The sequence below is a fragment of the Oncorhynchus nerka genome, linkage group LG9b (assembly GCF_034236695.1).
Source record: "Oncorhynchus nerka isolate Pitt River linkage group LG9b, Oner_Uvic_2.0, whole genome shotgun sequence".
Classification (NCBI taxonomy): domain Eukaryota; kingdom Metazoa; phylum Chordata; class Actinopteri; order Salmoniformes; family Salmonidae; genus Oncorhynchus; species Oncorhynchus nerka.
Window position 1 is genome coordinate 9194664 of NC_088424.1, and position 23519 is coordinate 9218182.

Here is a 23519-nt window from a genome sequence, read left to right on the forward strand (position 1 = left end):
GAGCGAGTTTGGGGAATGGGGGAGGGGGTGAGTCGAGGATGGGACAGACAGAGTGCATGTCCAGCTAGTAAATAGATTCAACCCCCTTTTCAGACATCGGCAGCACACTGTCTAGGGGAAATGTACGTGTATGGTCCCAGACTACAGAGGTCTCTGAGAGGACAGTGAGAGAGATGAAGGCGGAGAACGCTGAATCACAGAAATGGATGGGAAGAAGGATGCTGTGGAATGGAGGGGCATATGGCTGACAGACTTTTATTAAAGTTCAAATACTACAGCAGAAAAAAATAGAATAACCATAACAATAATAATCGGCAGCAGCAGCATCATCCTTCTCAAGGTTGTTGTCACAATCCTCCTCCTCCAACAAATCATTATTATTATTATTTTAATATTAATATGGGTGGGCTATTTTATTACATTTTTTCTCTATTTTACTTCATTTTTGTTGTTTAATGTAATGTATTTTCTTAAAAGAGGTGTCCATTAATCTTGAACTTCTACGGTTTGATCCTTGCTTGGAACTGGGGCCTCTGTGGCATTGGCCTCCTTGACCAGTGCAGCGGGCTCAGTGGCAGCCAGTGGTGCTGCTGTTGAACCAGCAGCCGGGGCCTCCTTGGCCGGGACCGCCGCTGCTGCTTCTGTGGGCTTGGCCTGGGGGGCAGCGGCAACAGGGGCCGCCTCGGCTTTAGCCGCTGGTACTGCGGGGGCCTCAGTCTTTTTAGCGTCGGCCTCGTCTTTGCTTTCAGCCTGGGCTGCGGGTGGTGCAGGCGCCTGGGCCTTGACCTCTGGAGCTTGGGCGGCTTCCTTACTGGAGGGGGCTGGCTCTTTCGCAGGGGCGGCTGGTTTCTCCTTGGCTATGGGGGCAGGGTCGGTGACTTCCGCAGCCTTAGACACCTCCGCTTTGGGCTCTGCTGCAGGTTTTTCCGGCTCCTTGGCGGGAGGGGAGGCGCCCTTTTCTTCCACCTTGGTCACCGTGGTATCGGCTGCAGGCACATCCTTTGTGTCGTTAGCTATCTCGGTGGGAGCAGGGGCCTCGTCCTTTTTGTCGTTCTGAGGTTCGCTCTCCTCGGCTGTTGCACCCTCTGGTTTGGCATCCTTGTCCTTCTCATCATTTACATTGTATCCCTTCTTCTTTTTGCTGAGCTTGCCTCCCATTTTAGTCTCTGAAAGATCAAAAAGAAAGGAATTCATTTAGACTTTGGAAAAGCTTGTGGTGATATACTGATGCACTGCACACTGGTACTCAACATTGATGTACCAAGTAGGATGTATGCATGTATTTCAGCAATTACAATACAAGTCATGAAGATGTACTGCTTTCAACTGTTAATTTATGATCCAACAGAGGGATGATTTCTAAAAATCTGATGCAGCAATGCTTAAGATTTTTCACAATGCTACTGCCTGCAAACACAAAGGTTGTTCAGTGTTGATGTTGATCTAGGATCAGGTCCCCCCGGTCCCTGTAATGTTATTTATTGAGATCCGAAAGGCAAAACTGATCTTAAAAATCAGCATTCGTACTCTGAAACCCTTGATATATGGCCCCTGATCCGCATCTGGCTACTTCTACCTCGCAGTATGCAGACAGATTTTTTCAGCAAGTTTCGCCTCACTCGCTTCATATGTGCTAGTTACTCAAAACATCACAGTCCCTTTATTGAGTATGCAAAAAGCACTCCCGTCACTCAGACGCCAAGAGCGAGTGGAAATTAAAATATATCTTACTCCTAACCACATGCACTCCTGTCAAATAGCCCCTTAAAGTCCCTCTGAAGATTATTGCAGCCAGCTAATGGAATTCTCAGCAACAGATGATGCAAAGCTATACATTCCTCATGCACACATTCAACCCTTCGTTCATATTGGCGATACACTGATTCAGAGGACTGGGGAGCGAGGGAGAAATTTCTACTACAAATATGACTAAACATCTGTTAAGGTGTCAAGTTGATGACCAACCTTCTGTAGTACCAATGGACTTGAAACTCCTGTCATAAAACTGCAATTATACTGTAATAAGCATGATATAATAGTTATCATGAGCAGCCAAGGAGGCTTAAGTCTATATTTATTTTCTAATATTGTACAATATTGCATGTGGCTTCCATGGCAACTCCATCAGCTAGTAACCTTGCTAGACTTAGTGATTAGAGGCATTGTCGTGACTGTTTGAAGTCAGTTGTCAAATCTTGACTAGGATGTATTACATCATGCTAACAGTGTCAAAAACATGTTTTTAATGGTGAATGGTCCAAATATAGGGTTATTAATACATTTCCATTGAACAATGAGTTGGGATTAGGGATCAGTGACAAGGATAAGAGGGCACTTCAGAGGGCACTTAAGAGGGCACTTCCTCCAACAATTGAGTTATATAAGTAGTCAGACAGTGTCTGACTAGTGTCGGACTTGGCTTCTGCTGAACACATACCTGCAGGCTCTTGGCTCTCTCCATATATTATAACGCAATTGAACCCGAGTGACCATCTGCCTCCGCTATGGGGAAGAGGATTTTTAATACCCAAAAATGGATCCAAATAGTGTACATCCATATGCACATCCAATAGACCTAACAGGTGCAGAGTACACACACACATATATATATATATATATGAGAGAATATTATATAGCAAAGTATTACATATATTCTCCACATTATCACATTTCATGTAGCGAGATACTAAAGGCACCTTATGATGAACTTAAAATTTTTAAAAAGCCAGAAGATTGATGAGAATCAATCGATAGATGAACCAATATATGTATCGTCCCAGTAGGGAAATTCATTGTGCAGCCTAGAGGTTTCAAAATGTACAAACTCTTTGAAAATTTGAATGTGCACTGTGCTCTACATAAAAACTGAAGACGTTGAGAGATGTAGACAGATGTTTAAGATATTTGTGGCCCATTCGCTAAAGGCCCATGAATTGTGATGTAACCTCATGTCCATATAATCCATAGTCCTATCCCTAATATTTCACTGTCATGTGAATTGCTCTGAATGTCTACAGACTCCATACCGTTCCTATCACGGGTTATTACAGATGACAATAGGGACTCTTTTCTACCCTGTACCATTTGACTGGCAGCCTGTGTGGCCACAATCCCTGACAAACATCCTCACACACAATGAATTCTCTTCACAAAGACGCAGTGTCTCGCTCTGCAGTACATGTGGTTTAGTGTATGCAGGGGCTGGAACCAGACCAAAGGCTCCAATTCAGACACAAACGAGTCCATTTAACCTGCAAACAGCAGCCACTACATACGATTCCAAGAGAGATCGGACTTGTTCAGGTATGTAGTCACTGTTCACGACCGTTCCTCTATGACATAATTTTGTCATGGAGCCATAGAAAATGCTTCGTCTTTAACTACAGGGCTCAGCCAATTCTATTTCCATTGCAATCAAACCAATATTTCATGGTTATTTTTTCTTGAACGCATAGTACTTAGTACTACATACATTGCCCACACACACACACACACACACACACTTCAGAAAGCATTCAGACGTGTGGTTACATTACAGCCTTATTCTAAAATGTATTAAATCATTTCCCCCCTCATCAGTCTACACACAATACCCCATAATGACAAAGCAAAGCAACTTCTTCCATTTAAGAATGATGGCGGCCACTATGTGCTTGGATCCTTTTTCCATTGATCATCCTTGAGATTTTTCTACAACTTGATTGGACATGATTTGGAAAGGCGGACACCGGTCTCTGAGTTCCCACAGTTGACAGTGCATGTCTGAGCACAGATCTGGGGAAGGGTACCAAAAACATTATGCAGCATTGAAGGTCTCCGCCTGAGCTCAATATTGAGGCTCATAGCAGAGGGTCTGAATACTTATGTAAAAAGTATATTTTTTTATTTTAATACATTTGCAAACATATCTAAAAACCTGTTTTCGCTTTGTCATTATGGGGTATTGTGTGTAGATTTGCTGAGGATGTTTTATTTTAGAAAAAAAGCTGTTAATATTTGATTTGTGGAATTTCTTTCCTTCTTAATGAGTTTGAGCCAATCAGTTGTGTTGTGACAAGGTGTGTGTGTGTGTGTGGGGGGGAGATAGGAGATAGCCCTATTTGGTAAAATATGGCAAGAACAGCTCAACTAAGCAAACCCAAATGACAGTCCATCATTACTTTAAGACATGAAGGTCAGTCAATAAGGAACATTTCAAGAACTTTGAAAGTTTCTTCAAAACGCAGTCGTAAAAACCATATAACGCTATGATGAAACTGATTCTCATGAGGACTGGCACAGGAAAGGAAGACCCAGAGTTACCTCTGCTGCAGAAGATACATTCATTAGAGTTACCAGCCTCAGCAATTGCAGCCCAAATAAAACGCTTCCCAGAGTTAAAGTAACAAACACATCTCAACATCAACTGTTCAGATTAGACAGCATGAATCAGGCCTTCATGGTCAAATTGCTACAAAGAAACCACTACTGAAGGACACCAATAAGAAGAGACTTGCTTGGTCTGATGAGTCCAAATTTGAGATTTTTGGTTCCAACCGCCCTGTTTTGTGAGACACAAAGTAGTTGAACGGTCGATCTCTGCATGCGTGGTTCCCACCATGAAGCATGGAGGAGGTGTGAGGTGTGATCGTGTGGGGGTGCTTTGCTGGTGACACGGTCAGTGATTTATTTAGAATTCAAAGCACACTTAAGCAGCATGACTACGACAGCATTCTGCAGCGATACGCCATCCCATCTGGATTGTGCTTAGTGGTACTATCATTTGTTTTTCAACAGGAAAATGACCCAACACACCTCCAGGCTGTGTAAGGGCTATTTGACCAAGGAGAGTGATGAATGCTGCATCAGATGACCTGGCCTCCACAATAACCCCACCTCAACACAATGGAGATGGTTTGGGATGAGTTAGACCGCAGGGTGAAGGAAAAGCAGCCAACAAGTGCTCAGCATATGCGGGAACGCTTTCAAGACTAATGGAAAAGGATTCCAGGTGAAGCTGGTTGAGAGAATGCCAAGTGTGTGCAAAGCTGTCAAGGCAAAGAATGTAAAATCTCAAATATATTTGGATTTGTTTAACACTTTTTTGGTTACTACATGATTCCATATGTGTTATTTCATAGTTTTGATGTATTCACTATTATTCTACAATGTAGAAAATAGAAAAATAAAGTAAAACCCATGAATGGCTAGGTGTGTATATATATATATTTTTTTTTACTTAAAATGAGTAATTGATTGTGGGAAATTCTTACACACCACAAACACAAACCAAAACTCTATATGAATGACCACTTAGTGAAAGGGCAAGTATTTTGTCTCTGGAATCACTGCAAGAGCAAATAGCAGTTAACGTCAATCACTGTTTCAACTTCCAAGTCGTGAGTACTTGATTCACCACACAATCTCAAAATGACCACTAAGGTCACACAGTATCTGTTGTCTACTAATTGATGTCGTCCTCATTTCCCTCAACTGGAGGACCAATGTATGACAAGCATGATGGTTGAAAGGGTAGAGAGCAAATATTTCCTTGTGTAAAGTCTTATACTCAAGGCGCCATTTTAACAGCACAAATTTGCAGCACTAACATCATATGACTCCATTTACTACCCCCCTTCAGTGAAGTAGTGGAATTGCATTTTAGAACATCTTATTTTGCGATGTCCATGGGTGTCAATGATTTATGAATGTTTAGGGTGTAGCTAGTTGTGCACTTAACTGTTGTATTCACGTATTGAAAATAGATGCAGCGCTGAGTACTTTGAAATAGGTATTAATTAACAGGTATTAATTCCTTATTAATGTCTTGTTATGGGAGTTATTTGTGCCTTATAACACATTATAAACTGTTGTTGGCATGGAACCATGCCTTCTACTGTGCCTTTCGCTGTCTTTATCTGTGGCAATACTGGTAACTTCTTAACACTTATAAATGCCTTGTTAATGGATTATTAAGGCCTTATAAACCCTTGTTAGCATGGTACTTATAGTGCCTCGGTGTCTGTGCCTATTGTATTTCCCACAGCACTGTAACATGGCTGGCTCATGGTCATGACAGTAGCGTAGCCAGACAGGAAGGGAGGGCATCTCAGGATGGCAGCCTTGACCTTCAGTGTGTCATCCTAGACCACCGGTGAAAGGAGCTGCCGCCCCAGCCTGCCACGGCTACCGGATTACTGAGACCTCTGGGCCTCCTGGAGAGAAGTCCATCTGCCCCATACCAGAGAGAAGGAAAGAAAGGAAGGAAAGGGGGGAAGAGGAGAGAAGGACAGAGAAGCAAAAAGGGAGATGACAAGAAAAAGGGAGGGATAGAGAAGCAACTAAGGAGCCAGCACGGAAGAGAGTGACAGGAGGAAGAGACCAAGCAGTTAAAAAAGGGACAGGTAAATGAGATGAGGACAGAAAGTGTGAAAGATGGACATTGTAAAAGGAGACAAGAGAGAGAAAGAGATAGGAGAGAGAGCGGTAGATATGATTGCAAGGGACAACAGGACAGGAGAGAAAAGATTGTCCTAACCAAGGAACCACACCATCTAACCTTAATGCTGAATCACCATCGCTTGAGTCTTCTGCATATCAAATGTTAATTTAGACTGACAACGTCAGAGCAGATTTTTTCATCACAAACATCTAGGAGAAGAGAGCCATTGGCGGTGGATACTGGATCATCAATCATGCCGTTGCTAACTTGGCTCTAAAAGAAACTCAGTGTTTGCATCCCAAATGGCACCTTGTTCCTTACAAAGTGCACAACTTTTTGCCAGAGCCCTGGTCAACACTAGTGTACTATAGAGGGAATAGAGTGCCATTTGGGATGCAACCAGTAAACCAAGAGGGAAGGGGTTAAGGGATGTGGCTAGTCCAAGCAACTGCTGAGCGCAGGAAAGAATCGTCACCTGCAATTTCCCTGGTTGTCTTCCCACAAGAGGAAACACAATAGTATACTAAAGTGTAAATACTATACTGTACAGACTTTACTGTAGTATTCAGTGTAGTGTTTTTGTGGACCAAATTCCCCCCCAAAACTCCTCAGTGAATACTTTAGTGTATACTGACTTATACTGTAGTATTTACAGTTGACTATGGTATCGATACTGTAGTAAAAGAAAACTCGTGTTTTTGTTTATTATCTGACAAACATGGAATCTTACTCCTTCAGGAAACCTACTGGAGTAATACTAATAGAGCCCATTTTCCATTACCTGTAGGTAAGTCGGACTGGGGTCTGAATGGATAGTTCAGCGCTTCTGCTCTTTTCTATATACTGTCTGGAACGCATTCAACTCTACACTTGGCATGTAGGTTTCCCACTTATGGGTGGCACAAATTGCGATAAAGGGAAGGGGAATGGGAAGTATATATGCAAATTTAATTCTGTAGGATTTGCTATAGTTAAAGTGTAGTGTTTTTGCGGGCAATAGTGTTTGTGGGACATTACTGTAATATTTACTACAGTTTTTCTTCAGATAATATGGTAGTGTTTACTGTAGTATTCTACAGTATATCACTAGATTCTATATTAGGTACACTACAGTGTGTAGTATAGTATTCTTCAGTTTACTTTAGAATTCTATAGTAAAATGTATTTTTTATGTGGGTTGACCCAGCTAGCTGTGTGTGTAAGGGTTGGGCGGTATTCAGATTTTCACATTGTTTCTGGTCCATACCGGAGTATACAGTTTTATCGAAAGTGCATTACAAGGAAAGTTATTTTTTTAAATTATAGGCAACAGGGATTTTGATCCAGGAGACGATTGAATGTTTCAAGTCTGGGTACCAGTTTTTTTTAGCTAACATTCCACTCTTTGCCACTCCATGTAATGTGCCAAAGAGATTGGTCTTTCGGCAATCTCAACGTTCAATATACAGCTGGATTAACGGCGGAGTTACTCATTGGTTGTTTGAAATACAGAACCATCAAAAAGTATTCACACCCCATGATTTATTCTACATTTAGTGGTGCTACAACCTGAACTAAAAATGTATTCAATACATTTCAAAAAACATGTTGTGTAAATATCTCATTTACATAAGTATACACACCCCAGAGTCAATACATTAGAATCACCTTTGGTGGTGATTACAGATTGGTTCTATCAATTTCCAATTGATCGGAAAATGTGGTCGGGGGCTCCGTATGAAGAGTGTGATGCTATTGAGGAACCGCCGAAGACATGCAGAGGCCAAATTGAGCTCTGTAATGCATCGCCAAGCACCTCCCAAATTTTTGTAAAAATGAGGGCTCCGTATTTACAGGATTGGTTGACTGTAGGTGGGGGCTGGAGGTCCTGTATAAACTAACTAATTTCTATGACAACTTCCTTCACTAAAGCTCTGCCCAACAGCTCTGTGCTGCTTTGCAAAGCACAAGAATTATGAATGCCCCGACTTCTGCAGATGCCGCATCACCGCAAATGCTGCACAGCCAATGCAGACGTCGTATTGACCATGCAGAGCCTTTTATGTCTAACAGCTTTGCACACCTGGATTGTACAATATTTGCCCATTATTATTTTCAAAATTCTTCAAGCTCCGGTAAATTGTGACCTGATTCAGGAAACTAGTATATTCAAATAAAATTGTTAAAATTACAAGCCTAGCTGGTTTAGCCACAGATAAAGTGAACAACCTTCCCGCTAGCCATGATTGGCAGATATGAGTTGGCTGGACATGATTACTTTCCCATCGTTTCCTCAAATGCAGTGTATGATGTACCATTTTGTAGCTCTGTCTCTACTTAAAAAAATAAAGAAATTCAAATGATGCTACATAAGACCGAATCCAGGTGTTAAGTCAACAATTGGTTGTTGATCATTGCTAGACAACAATTTTCATGTCTGCCCATAGATTTTCAGGCAGATTTAAGTCAAAACTGTAACTCGGCCACCCAGGAACATTTACTGACTTCTTGATAAGTAACTCCAGCGTAGATTTGGCCTTGTGTTGTAGTTTTTGTCCTACTGAAAGGTGAATTAATCTCCCAGGGTCTGGTGGACAGCTTTCTGAACCAGGTAATTTTTTTGTTGCCTGTGCTTAACTCCATTTCTTTTTTATCCTGAAAAACACCCCGGTCCTTAACAATTACAAGCATACCCATAACCAGTGTTCCATCTAAGGTGCGCACGTGACTGCCGTGCAGCTCTTCCAGGACTGCTACGCAGAAATATCAGCTCACAGAAAGAAACACAAGACTGAATTTGAAACTGCAGTCAAGCAATGCATTCTGCCAAGAGTCGTTCACAATCTAGTCCGGTTTCGGCCACAACTAGACCTTGTTTCAAGTGTATCATCAAATCAAATGTATTTATGTAGGCCCTTCGTACATCAGCTGATATCTCAAAGTGCTGTACAGAAACCCAGCCTAAAACAGCAAGCATTGCAGGTGTAGAAGCACGGTGGCTAGGAAAAACTCCCTAGAAAGGCCAAAACCTAGGAAGAAACCTAGAGAGGAACCAGGCTATGAAATATCAAGAAATACATTTTTTTTTGTGCCTAGCAATCAACAAATGTACATTGTTTAAAGCACATGACAGGAATGACAGCTCTAATAAGCACCCTATGGTGAAAGACATGCTCGTAGAATCATGACTCTTGAGAGTTTTCAGTTCCTCATTCCCCGGTAGGGGGTCCTGTGCGCTCTGGGCATGACTCAAATAAACAAAATTAGTTGAAACAGTGCTAAGTTGTTAAACAAAAACTGGACAGACCATTTGCTCGTATTTAAAGGGATAGTACTTTGTTAAATCAGTCCACCATGAATATAATCCCCAAAAGTGTAGCATGTCAGCAGTCAAGTGTGCGATAAAACATTTCCAGTACAGAGCGGAGTGGACTAATGAACAAAGTACTTAAATGTATCTATTCAGTGAACTATCCCTTTAAGATTAACACTGATGATGCAAAATTCCAGAATCCCAAAATCTTTGTTGGAATATTATTGTAATCAAGATGGAATAAGCATCCTACAAGCAAGATTTATTGAACATTTTGCAACCCTATAAACCAGTATTATCCATCATGTATCACTGAAAAAAATACTGTAATGCCTGTTTTTTTCTGCAGAAGGCACTCTGGTTTCACATGAACTTCCACTAATCAATCATGACCTTTTGTAGTTCAAGTCCACCTTCTAGTATTGCTTAGACATTGAAAAAAGGAGTAATTTTCCATACTGTACATTTAAGACTGTGTCAACTGCTTGTTTTGGCCCAAGGCAGTACACACACGTTCCCCCCACCCACCCACCCACCCACCCACACACACAAAAATGTGCAAACACACAGACATACACAATTTGTTTGTGTTTACTGGATCAATTCCCAAATTGACAGAGCTGGGGCAAACTCATTCGCTGGAAATGGCTATTGATCAAAATGGCCGCCGAGAAAGAATTGTCTGTGTGTGTTCAGTGGCTGCTTAGGAGTCAAAGGACGGACTCAGCAAAGATGAGAGTGAGTGAGCAAGCTTTGACTTTTCGTTCAATGCGCTGAGAGCTTTGGTTTGAATGCGAATTAACAAGGATCCATTTTCAGTTTGAATGATATCTTAGCCCAAACAATTCAACAAGGCTGACCTGACTCGGTTCCAGTTGCGCTTTGTCTGCTATTCTGCCAGAAATAAATGGCAAAAAACAAAACGGGAAAGCAAGCAACAGAAAGGAAATTAAATACATGCACTAAAATCTCAGTCCCGCAAGATATTGTGGCATTTCCGTTTGAAAATCCTTTCCCTCTAGACTTGTCAACGTCATAACGTCAGTCCCCACCATAGGAAAAGACCAGTCATACCACAGATCCACTACTATGCTTATTACCATTACAATAACGCCAGTGCAGTAGGTGATCGCCCAAAAGAGAATCAGGTTGCTGTAATCTACAATGTTTGTCATTAATAGTTCAGCAAAACTTCCCTTGTATTCAGGAATGATTGAAATTGCCATGTGCATTTCATTATACACTTTCTACATATTATTTGATGTGCTGTTCACAGGTTTGACATATAGGCCAACACTTTGCATTGAACAGTAGAGATATTCCAACCCAACCGACATTCAGAACACACACAGAAATATGTCTAAACCCTGACAAAGTGAGCAGTTCAGAGTACCTCATTTGACATCCCATCTTGGGTTATTGTGAATTTAAGCGAGCACTCCAGGCGTTGTTTCCCCTTAAAGTGGGGGAAAGATTTCAGTGTCGCGCTACGTTGTCTGACATATTCAGGTCAGGGTTTCAGGGCATTTAAACTAATGGACAGGTGTAACCAAACCTCAGCAGCGGGATAACAGCATATACAATATATTCGCTAGACCCTGTAAGGGCTTGAATCCACAACCATGCAGATATTTGTTGCACTATTATCGCTTCAAGATAATACACTAAAATAGAGGTAATATTAGGTAATAATTTGGACACAGGCAGAGCAATTTTCAGGCACGTTGAATGGCTGAATAGGGCAGACATTCAGAAGAACCAACTTAGGTTTTTATGCAAGTCAGTTATGGTTAAGCACAGAGTTAGCGCAGGGCCATGTCTGTGCCTATTAGCCACAATGTACAAACATTACAATGTAACAACAAGTAACCCCAATGTGCAGCAACCACATACAAACGTAGACCCAAAAGCCAAATACTGTAAATAGAGCATAATCACATAGTAAGGGTAGCATCAGTAATGTATTGAATTCTGTATCAGTGTCCAGTGACACCCAGAGGGGGCCAGGATTGATCCGTCGTCCGCAACGTCTCCTTGAACAATTCAGCAGCTCTCCTGTTCCACGCTCCTGAAGCTACCAGCACATCCGAGGGCTATATGGTATTTACAATTCCCCATAACCAACCACATGGCCATCCACTGTCCTTCCAACCTGGACTAAACAGCTGCGTCTGACTAAGTCAGACTATAACAGCGAGTGTTCAAGAACTCAAATCGGAGATGGTTTGCTTTTCACTCGTGTGATTTATTTCCTACAGCAGACTATGCGGTGGGTTTGGAAGTAAGGCTGGTTGATGTATTGTGATTTGATAAGGACATGTTGGATGGAGGAAACACTGTTAGTTCCCATTAAATTTGATTTTTCTTGAACTTGTAATGCTACAGATATAGGATCTTAATTGGACCGGTTTCTCACAGCAGTAAAAAAGAAATAATCCTGAAGCTTTAGTAAAATGAGAATTATTGTGTGGATTATATTTAATGGACATTTTTGTAGGGGATGATACATTTTTAGTTAGGGCTAATCAAGACATTTTAAAGTGGTAATTAAACTTTTGAAGCCTTTTGCTTCTGTTTAAACTGGCAACACTGGTTGGCCATATTCTTAGATAGGGTTGCAAAATTCTGATGTCCTGGTTTGGAGGTTTTCTGGAAAATCTGAATCTTTTTGTAAAGTTTCCAGACTTTTTACAACCCTAGTCTGAAAGGTTCTTGTTTTTTTGGTGGGTAGTTAGTGACTATAGTATAATATAATTTTTACAAGCCTAGTCTGAAAGGTTCTTGTTTTTTTGGTGGGTAGTTAGTGACTATAGTATAATATAATTTTTACAAGTCTGAAAGGTTCTTGTTTTTTTGGTGGGTAGTTAGTGACTATAGTATAATATAATGTTTACAACCCTAGTCTGAAAGGTTCTTGTTTTTTTAGTGGGTAGTTAGTGACTATAGTATAATATAATGTTTACAACCCTAGTCTGAAAGGTTCTTGTTTTTTTGGTGGGTAGTTACAGTGACTATAGTATAATATAATGTTTACAACCCTAGTCTGAAAGGTTCTTGTTTTTTTGGTGGGTAGTTACAGTGACTATAGTATCTCTAAACCAATGTTGTCATTTAAACCTGAGCGAGAGTGAGATACACAGAGTATATTCAGAGTATTCAGAGTATATTAAACACACTCGTAACAAAAGCCATAGACAATATTTATTTATTTCACTTAACCTTTAACTAGGGTGATTATTATTTCACATAGGAATTTATTCACATACTCCGACACATTATTGCTCCTTTAGTGCTACTGAGCCATTGCACATTTGAGATGGTTGTTGACACGTTGTAAAACTGGCATCACATGAACCGTAACTGCGCTAACAAAGACAGAATGGCCACCCCTAGGGAGCAATCACCTGTTCAAATGACGTGCCTCAGATGGTGCATCTTCCGTGTAATGGTCGAGCTCCAGGATACAAAAGGGACTGACTGATCCTCAGCCTGTATCCCAGAACAAGGCTTTGTACCAGGGCATGATACAACTTGCCTACTGAGTCTCCTGGGGGTGGTACAATGTTAATGATGTCAAAGAGCTGAGGCATCACGATGGTCCTTCACAGTTGAACTGTGTCAGTTATTTGTATCCTCCTACACCTTTAAAACAGATGACACATCCGTTCTATTTAAGCTCATGTCAATTCAGGAAATCGATTGGCATATAGTCTCAATCAAAACTCTGATCAACACCATCTCAAATATTACCTCCAATCGATTCCAGATGTCAGCCATCTATAAAATAATGTATGCAGTCTGGAAAATAAAAGAGCTCCTGTAGGACCAACTATGAGCAGAGCTGGGGAAAGAAAAAACATTTCAGAGTTGCTGGCTAGCCCTCTGTGTATGTCAACTCAATAGGCCATTTGATCCATCTCGTAGGCTTGGCACAAAGCATAAGTGGATGATCAACACAGAGCTGTCTGAGACCAATGATAAGGTGTCCAATTTGAACAGGTTTGAGTGCTGGATTGAGCCTACTGCTGTGCTCGTGGTCCAAATCATATTTACGTATTTTCAATGCAGCACGCACATTGAGCAACACATCGATGTGTTTTGAAATGACATGCAACTCCATTTTATTCTGTATGTCCCCACAGTTCTAAGCATCACTGTTTTTCAGGGCATCAGGTGTACATCTAGAACCCAACTGAGGCCAACTAAATTGACCTGTGGCCTTATTTTATAATTACAATGTATATTAAATAAGTATTTTCATTGCAACTTTTCCATTGGGATCAGACATAATTTGACGTGTTTGACCCAAGTCTGACCCCTCTCCCATACACAGCCCTTTCTGTTAGGTTTATTGGATGTTCTCTGCTTTTGTTCTATAGATAATAGATTGTGTAATATTTTGGCCGTTTTAGTTATTCCTTAGGCTGGAAGGAGAGGACTCTCAACTCTACAAATGGGTGGTCGATATAAGAGCCTATATGACAATCTTTAAACAACGAAATCCAAGTTCACTTTGTGAAAATCCTGAATGCCTTGAACAGTGTTTTATATTTAAACAATGCTCTGTGCATTCCAACTCAAACATTTCAGAAATGCATCAGAAAAGAGCTACACATGGCTGCTGGTGAATGGAATAGATCGTATGAACACAGTCAAACATCATCGTGTTTGTCATCCCACCATGACAATGACTTTGACCTCCAGAACACAATCAAGAGATCACGTGGGGCCACAAATAAGAGCAAACATGACCTGTTAAGATGTTAATGTCACTTTGCTGTAGGGAGTAGATGTTCAAATCTTCCAGAGTCAATAGAAAATGTACACTTGAGATCAGAGGTGGAGAGCAGAGCAGCTAACTATTATCTTAAATACACACTGTAGGAGCAGAACTGCCTGTCCATGGCTCTATAACTGTATTGATATAATGGAAGGCACGAGTTGCCTTCTCCCGAAATGGCACCAAATTCCCTGTATATGGGCCGATCAACTAGTGCTCTCGCACATTGGCTAACCGGGCTATCTGCATTGTGTTCCACCCACCAACCCCTCTTTTACGCTACTGCTACTCTCTGTTCATATATGCAGTCACTTTAACCATATCTACATGTACATACTACCTCAATCAAAATCAGCCTGACTAACCAGTGTCTGTATGTAGCCTCGCTACTTTTATAGCCTCGCTACTGTATATAGCCTGTCTTTTTACTGTTGTTTTATTTCTTTACCTACCCATCCTTCACCTAATACCTTTTTTTGCACTATTGGTTAGAGCCTGTAAGTAAGCATTTCACTGTAAGGTCTACCGACACCTGTAGTATTCGGCGCACGTGACAAATAAACTTTGATTATATATTACAGTACTTTTGACGAGGGCCCATAAGGCTAGGGTGGTTAGAAGTAGAAATTGCCCAAGGCTTTATCGATCTTTGCTGAGGGCCCATAAGGCTAGGGTGGTTAGGGTGGTTGAAAGTAGAAATGACCCAAGGCTTTATCGATCTTTGCTGAGGGCCCATAAGGTTAGGGTGGTTGAAAGTAGAAATTACCCAAGGCTTTATCGATCTTTGCTGAGGGCCCATAAGGCTAGGGTGGTTGAAAGTAGAAATGACCCAAGGCTTTATCGATCTTTGCTGAGGGCCCATAAGGCTAGGGTGGTTGAAAGTAGAAATGACCCAAGGCTTTATCGATCTTTGCTGAGGGCCCATAAGGCTAGGGTGGTTGAAAGTAGAAATTACCCAAGGCTTTATCGATCTTTGCTGAGGGCCCATAAGGTTAGGGTGGTTGAAAGTAGAAATGACCCAAGGCTTTATCGATCTTTGCTGATGGCCCATAAGGCTAGGGTGGTTAGGGTGGTTGAAAGTAGAAATGACCCAAGGCTTTATCGATCTTTGCTGATGGCCCATAAGGCTAGGGTGGTTAGGGTGGTTGAAAGTAGAAATGACCCAAGGCTTTATCGATCTTTGCTGAGGGCCCATAAGGCTAGGGTAGTTAGGGTGGTTGAAAGTAGAAATTACCCAAGGCTTTATCGATCTTTGCTGATGCTGCTCCACTGATTAGATGAGTCTTTAATAATGTTGGAGCAGTTCTCTGTGCGATTGCTTTTTATTAATGTAGCTGGTAGTTTACTAAACTTTGAGTTTATTTTATGGTTGGGTAAGCATACAGTGCCTTGCAAAAGTATTCATCCCCCTTGGCGTTGTTCCTATTTTGTTGCATTACAACCTTTAATTTAAATGGATTTTTATTTGGATTACATGTCATGGACAGTCAAAACAGTCAAAATTGGTGAAGTAAAAGGAGAGAAAAATAACATGTTTCCAAAAAAAAAAAATAACATTTTTCTCAGCGAGGAAGAAGCCGCTGCTCCAAAACCTCCATAAAAAAAGCCAGACTACGGTTTGCAACTGCACATGGGGACAAAGATCGTACTTTTTGGGCAAATGTGTTGTGGGCTGATGAAATGGCTTGCAAGCCGAAAAACACCATCCCAACAATGATGCACGGGGGTAACAGCATCGTGTTGTGGGGGTGCTTTGCTGCAGGAGGGACTGGCGCACTTCACAAAATTAATGTCATCATGAGGGAGCAAAATGATGTGGATATATTGAAGCAACATCTCAAGACATCAGTCAGGAAGTTAAAGCTTGGTCACAAATGAGTCTTCCAAAATGGACAATGACCACAAGCATACTTCCAAAGTTGTTACAAAACAGCTTAAGGACAACAAAGTCAAGGTATTTGAGTGGCCATCACAAAGCCCAGACCTCAATCCTATAGAAAAAATGTGTGGGCAGAACTGAAAAAGCGTGTGCAAGCAAGGAGGCCTACAAACCTGACTCAGTTACACCAGCTCTGTCGGGAGGAATGGCCCAAAATTCACCCAACTTATTGTGGGAAGCTTGTGGAAGGCTCCCCGAAACATTTGACCTAAGTTAAACAATTTAAAGGCAATGCTACCAAATACTAATTGAGTGTATGTAAACGTCTCACCCACTGGGAATTTGATGAACGAAATAAATCATTCTGACATTTCACATTCTTAAAATAAAGTGGTGATCCTAACTGACCTGCGACAGAGAATTTTTGCTAGGATTAAATGTCAGGAATTGTGAAAAACTGAGTTTAAATGTATTTGGCTAAGGTGTATGTAAACTTCCATCTTCAACTGTATACATCTGTTCTGAAAGGCCCCAGAGTCTGCAACACCACTAAGCAAGGGGCACCACCAAGCAAGTGGCACCATGAAGACCAAGGAGATCTCCAAACAGGTCAGGGACAAAGCTGTATTTGGCTAAGGTGCATGTAAACTTCCGACTACAACTTTATATACTATAGTAATCACTGTAGTGTTTTCGCAGACAGATTTGGTGTTTTTGTGGACTTCACTGTAGTATTCACTGTAATGTTTTTTACAGATATGACTAGTATACTATAGTATTCACTACAGTGTTTTGCGGACATGACCGTTGTATAACACAGTATTTACTGTAGTGTTTTTGCATACATGACTAGTTTATTGTAGTAACACCTGCCAAGTAGGGTTCTCTAAAATGGCATTATTAGTGGGCTTTTCATTCTATAGGGTTTTCAGTACATTCATTTAAAGCCTTCCCTTTAAATTTGGAGTACCTTTTAATTAGAATTTTCTTAACCGACTATTGTAGAATACAGTGCATTCGAAAAGTATTCAGACCCCATGGCTTCTTCCACATGTTACGTTACAGCTAGGGATGCACAATTGTGCATATATATATATATATATATATATTTTTTTTTTAAATAAAAAAGTGAATCGGCCGATATTAGCCAAAGATGCCAACATCGGTATCGGTATGTCTAGTTTAACGCCGATGTGCAAAACCGATGTCAACATAGGTACATGACAATGACGCCACGTCTATTAGATAAATGGAATTCATTGCCCTTGACAATCAACCGTTCTCTGTCATGGGTGATGTTGGCTTTTGTGACTGGTCGAGAACCAGTACACTAAAACGTTACCAAGTGCGCTATTTTTCAGATGTTGCCCTACCCGAGTTACACAGTAATAGCGTCACTGCTTTTAGCTTCACGGAACGCCATTTGGGTCTTTGCGTGTCAAAAAAGATATGTCAAATAACACTATTTGACATGTGTTTTTTTAACCCCTTTCTCTCCAATTTTCGTGGTATCCAATTGTAGTAGCTACTATCTTGTCTCATTGCTACAACTCCCTTACGGGCTCGGGAGAGACGAAGGTTGAAAGTCATGCGTCCTCCGATACACAACCCAACCAGCCGTACTGCTTCTTAACACAGTGCGCATCTAACCCGGAAGCCAGCCGATGTGTCGGAGGGTACACCGTGCACCTGGCAACCTTGGTTGGTGTGCCCGGCCCACCACAGGAGTCGCAGGAGTCCCTAACCCGGACGACCCTAGGCCAATTGTGAGTCGCCCCACGGACCTCCCGGTCACGGCCGGTTAGGACAGAGCCTGGGCGCGAACCCAGGGACTCTGATGGCACAGCTGGCGCTGCAGCGCCCTTAACCACTGCGCCACCCAGGAGAGGCCCTACTATTTGACATGTTAAATAAGCTTTTAATTTGACACGTCAAATAACAGTTATATTATAGAATGTTGTATGTTCTGAATTTGCACGTGCAAGCCAAGTGCCACCACAACTATCAGTAGCACTGTCAAAGCTGTACAGAAGTCTGCAAACAAGCACACACCGGCCACGAACGATGTGTTAACAATACTGCGTTGGTAATAAAGTATCATTTGTTCGACCGCAACTTCTGGAGTAGCTAGTTAGCTTTAGCTTGTTATTTAGCTAGCACCAATACAACCAGCCTGAAAACAAAGACCAGTAGAAACTGCAGTCCTTTTCATTATTCTTAGCAAATATTTAGGAATCCTTGTGAGTAAGTATTAGCTAGGTAGCCACTTGTTGTTCACTTATTGAAATTGAACTTCAGTTCATGAAAATAAATAGCCAGCTACTTAACCCTGCTGCCCAAGGCTAACGTTATAAGCAGCCAGCTAGCTTCATCTGGCTAGTGAGGCTCGACCGGACCAGGTTGTGTAGCTAGCCACAATAGAGATTAGGCTGTAGTTGTATTTTGTGGTTTGCCTTCAAAATAAAAGTACCTCTATGAAAGTGATGCAGAAAGTTAATATTGCATGATTCCACCAATTGTTAGACTAGATTATGTTAAACAAGGTTGGAATGTGAAGCAATGAAATGGGGCATCAGTCTACTCGGTGACACCCACAGAACACAACTATGAAGCGTTTACACAAATATTAGCATTGTAGCTGTGTGAAAACACCTCTCCAGTCAGCCCATTGTATGTATTGACATTCATATTGCACATTGTACAGCTTACCTACGAATTGGGGAAATCAATGAAAATGGGAATCAGTCTACTCAATACCCAATATATTTTGTCCCAAAGTCCTCCTCAGAGTTATCAGACTGGAAAAAAATTTAAACAGTATAGTTTTTCCTCTGGAATAGTATTCAATACACATGGGTTGACAATAAATGTGGCTCAATTCAGTTGTTTCAGACTCCCGCAATAAGAGCTACAACTGATACCCCATGTCATTGATCCCAAATCCATAGAGAAGGCTGTATAGTGAAATAAGTATGCCCCCAATGCAATTCTAAAGTATAATACATCCAGTGAGGGTAGCCTAGTGGTTAGAGCGTTGGACTAGTAACCGGAAGGTTGCGAGTTCAAACCCCCGAGCTGACAAGGTACAAATCTGTCGTTCTGCCCCTGAACAGGCAGTTAACCCACTGTTCCCAGGCCGTCATTGAAAATAAGAATGTGTTCTTAACTGACTTGCCTGGTTAAATAAAGGTAAAATAAAAAATTAAAAAATATGTCAAATTAAGAAATTGTCCTTTTGTTGATTTTATATAACATTCCAACCTCGTTTAGCATGATCTATTAATGGCATAATTCTACTATTTGTATTAATTTGCATCACTGTCAATGACATACTTTTATTTTGAAGGCTAACCGCAAAGTCCACTGTTTTGGCGAATCCTTATTGTGGCTAGCCTCACATAGATGGGTCCGACCACCATTAATAAAATAAGAACTGTCTTACAAATGAGGGGTTATTTTAGATGACGACACCTAGCTATATAGTTAGCTAGCTAACTATAGCTACTGAAACAGATTGTCATTTTGCTGTGTTTTTGGGGAAGAACATTTTTTGCATCCATGAGTTAGCTAGTTTCTTTTTATGACCAGCACTGTAGATACATGAGACAACTTTACCAGCATCGTAGCACACATATCGATGAATCGTTATGACATGAAATACGAGTGATACTGAACTACGTAAAAAATGTATGAACACGTTAAATTGTGACATGCAGTCATATTCAGGTCCTGATTGGTCAACAAGCTTATTTGACATGTCAAATAGTGTTATTGAGGTGTATTTTCTTGACAAGCAAAGACCCAAACGGCGTTCCATAGAAATCCAGGTTGAGAATGAAATGACTGAACAACAAAACAGCAAGTAAGTGAAAGAAATAGGTTTTACTGGTAATGGGGACATAAGAAAATGCCCCAAAAAACAATTTTTAGTCAGTGTGTGTGTGTGTGTGTGTGTGTGTGTGTGAGTAACCTTTAACTAGGCAAGTCAGTTAAGAACAAATTCTTATTTACAATGACGGCCTACCCTGGCCAAACCCAGACGAGGCTGTAGTGACGCCTCTTGCACTGAGATGCAGTGCCTTAACACACACGGACACAGTGGTCTAACTATTTAACTAGAATGCTTAAAAGGCCACTAAAATGTTAAGTGTCGGTATCAGGTTTTTTGGCAAAGAAAATATTGGATATCGTATCGGCCAAAAATGTCATATCGTTGCATCACTAGTTACAGCCTTATAATAAAATAGATTAAATAAAAATATTTCCTCAATCTGCACAAAATACATCATAATGACAAAGCGAAAACATGTTTTATTTCTTTGGGCAAATGTATAAAAAATATTTAGGTATTCAGACCCTTTGCTATGAGACTCGAATTGGAGCTCCGGTCCTTCCGGTTTCCATTGATCATCCTTCAGATGTTTCTACAACTTGGAGTCCACCTGTTGTAAATTAAATTGATTGGACATGATTTGGAAAGGCACACACAACTGTCTATATAAAGGTCCCACAGTTGACAGTGTACATTAGAGAGAAAAAACCAAGCCATGAGGTCGGAGGAATTGTCCAGAGTTCAGAGACAGGATTGTGTCAAGGCACAGATCTGGGGAAGGGTACCAAAACAATTCTGCAGCATTGAAGGCCCCCAAGAACATAATGGCCTCCAGCCTTCTTAAATGGAAGAAGTTTGGAACCACCAAGACTCTTCCTGGTGCTGGCTGCCCGGCCAAACTGAGCAATCGGGGGAGAAGGGCCTTGGTCAGGGAGGTGACGTAGAACCCAATGGTCACTCTGACAGGGGGCCAGAGTTCCTCTGTCACGATAGGAGAACCTTCCAGAAGGACAACCATCCAGAAGGACAACCATCCAGAAGGACAACCATCCAGAAGGACAACCATCCAGAAGGACAACCATCTCTGCAGCACTCCACCAATCAGGACTTTATGGTAGAGTGGCCAGATGGATGTGACTCTTCAGTAAATGACAGCCCACTTGTAATTTGCCAAAATACACCTAAAAGACACTGACCATAAGAAACAAGATTCTCTGGTCTGATGAAACCAAGATTGAACTCTTTGGCCTGAATGCCCAAGTGTCATGTCAGGAGGAAATCTGACACCAACCCTTCAGTGAAGCATGGTGGTGGCAGCATCATGCGGTTGGGATGTTTTTTAGCGGCAGGAACTGGGGGACTAGTCAGGATCAAGGGAAAGATGAACGGAGGAAAGAACAGAGAGATCCTTAATGAAAACCTGCTCCAGAGCACTCAGGACCTCAGACTGGGGTGAAGGTTCACCTTCCAACGGGACTCTAAGCATATAGCAAAGACAATGCAGGAGTGGCTTTGGAACAAGTCTCGGAATGTCCTTGAGTGGCACAGCCAGAGCCCAGAACTGAACCTGATTGAACATCTCTGGAGAGACTTGAAAATAGCTTGAGAGAATCTGCAGATAATAAATGGGAGAAACTCCCCAAATACAGGTGTGCCAAGCTTGTAGCGTCATACTCAAGAAAACTCAAGGCTGTAATCGCTGCCGAAGGTGCTTCAACAAAATACTGAGTAAAAGGCCTGAAAACTTACGTAAATGTATTATTTTTTTCATACATTTGCAAAAAATATATATTTTGCTTTGTCATTATGGGGTTGTGTGTAGATTGTAGGGGGGGGGAGAAAAAAAATATTTAAAAGGCTACAAAGTAACAAAATGTGGAAAAAGTCAAGGGGTCTGAAACATTTCCGAATGTACTGTACACGAAGAGAACGGTTCAGAATATTAAGTATTAATAAAAGTCATGTAGGCCTAAATACACGCATATTCCTCCTTTTCAGCCACTATTGGTATATTTAAAAATACTATGATCTTGTATATTATTTAGATTTAGGAAAGTATTAATGAATAATGAAAAATAAACAGGGTTTGGAGAGCCTTTACACACAAAATATATTGGGGAATCATTGATTCATCCCGAAATTTGCCATATTCAATTGTTCAATCCATGAAATATTGAAAAGGTGAGAAAAGTGTACAATAAGAGTGGCACCGTGGTCTAAGGCACTGCATCGCAGTGGTTCGAGTCGGCGCACAATTGGCCCAGGATCGTCCGGGTTAGGGAAGGGTTTGGCCGATAGGGATGTTCTTGTCCCATCGCGCGCTAGCAACTCCTGGCTTTGCGCCTGGCGCAATGTAAGCTGACACGGTCGTCAGATGTAAGGTGTTTCCTCCGACACATTGGTGCGTCTGGCTTCTGGGTTAAAAAGCAATGCGGCTAAGGCTGGGTTGTGTTTCAGAGGACGCGCGGCTCTCGACCTTAGTCTCTCCCGAGTCCGTACGGGAGTTGCAGCAATGGGACAAGACTAACTACCAATTGAATACCCCGAAAATGGTGGAGAAAAAGGGGTTATTTTTTATTTATTTTTTTGACAAAAATAACAAATTCATTAAATAAAATGAAGGGAAAAAATGTAGGTGTACAATATAGGTTGGTCCTATAAATCTCGTACAATAATCCTCAATAGTCATGGAACTGTGATGACAACGGTCCAGTCGTAGTGAACTGTGCGCCAGGTTTAAACTGCTACATATGGTCTGTGTTCCATAAGGATTCAAATAGGCTGCATGTCCCAAATTATTGCACATCTTTTTAATACGTTAGCTTGATATGATCCACTATTGCTAGCGATCCTCAGGAGCAACCACAAGAAAGCAACAGAGGAAAGAAAGGTAACCTAACAACAGAATGATGTAAAATGTAAGGAAACTAACACTAAAGTGACAGTTATGTGGGTACATCTGACGTTGGCTACCGATAGTGGCTAATATTTAACACAATCATTTTTTTTTTTTTTTTGTGAAAAATCTGGGGATTCTAAAAATCACAAATCAACTCAGTAGTTTTGCTTCCATTTGATGCCAAATTACTGGTTCCACATTTGTCTCCAGTGATCCTAAGGTCAAATAGATCAAAAACTATTTATATTGTAATTTATATTTACAATCCCCCTAACCAAACGGTTTACTCATTTACCTAGCTATTATCAGTAGCTCAGCCTCTTATCAATTTGTGAATTAAAATGCATGGAGAATGAGGTTACTTCTAATTGGGAAAACTAAGTAATGTTGTTCCACTTGAAACAGACAGGTTGCCA

The 23519-nt window shown here is 41.2% G+C and overlaps 1 protein-coding gene across 1 annotated transcript in view; it reads right to left on the reverse strand.

Moving 5' to 3' along the window:
- Window positions 1–239: 239 nt before the first annotated feature.
- The window catches only part of basp1 (brain abundant, membrane attached signal protein 1), a 50685-nt gene continuing 27405 nt past the window's right edge, over window positions 240–23519 (reverse strand). The window contains exon 2 of the mRNA XM_029643311.2: window positions 240–1166. Within this exon, the coding sequence (XP_029499171.2) occupies window positions 487–1158 (672 nt within the window). The 5' untranslated portion in view covers window positions 1159–1166 and the 3' untranslated portion in view covers window positions 240–486. The remainder of the gene's footprint in view (window positions 1167–23519) is intronic.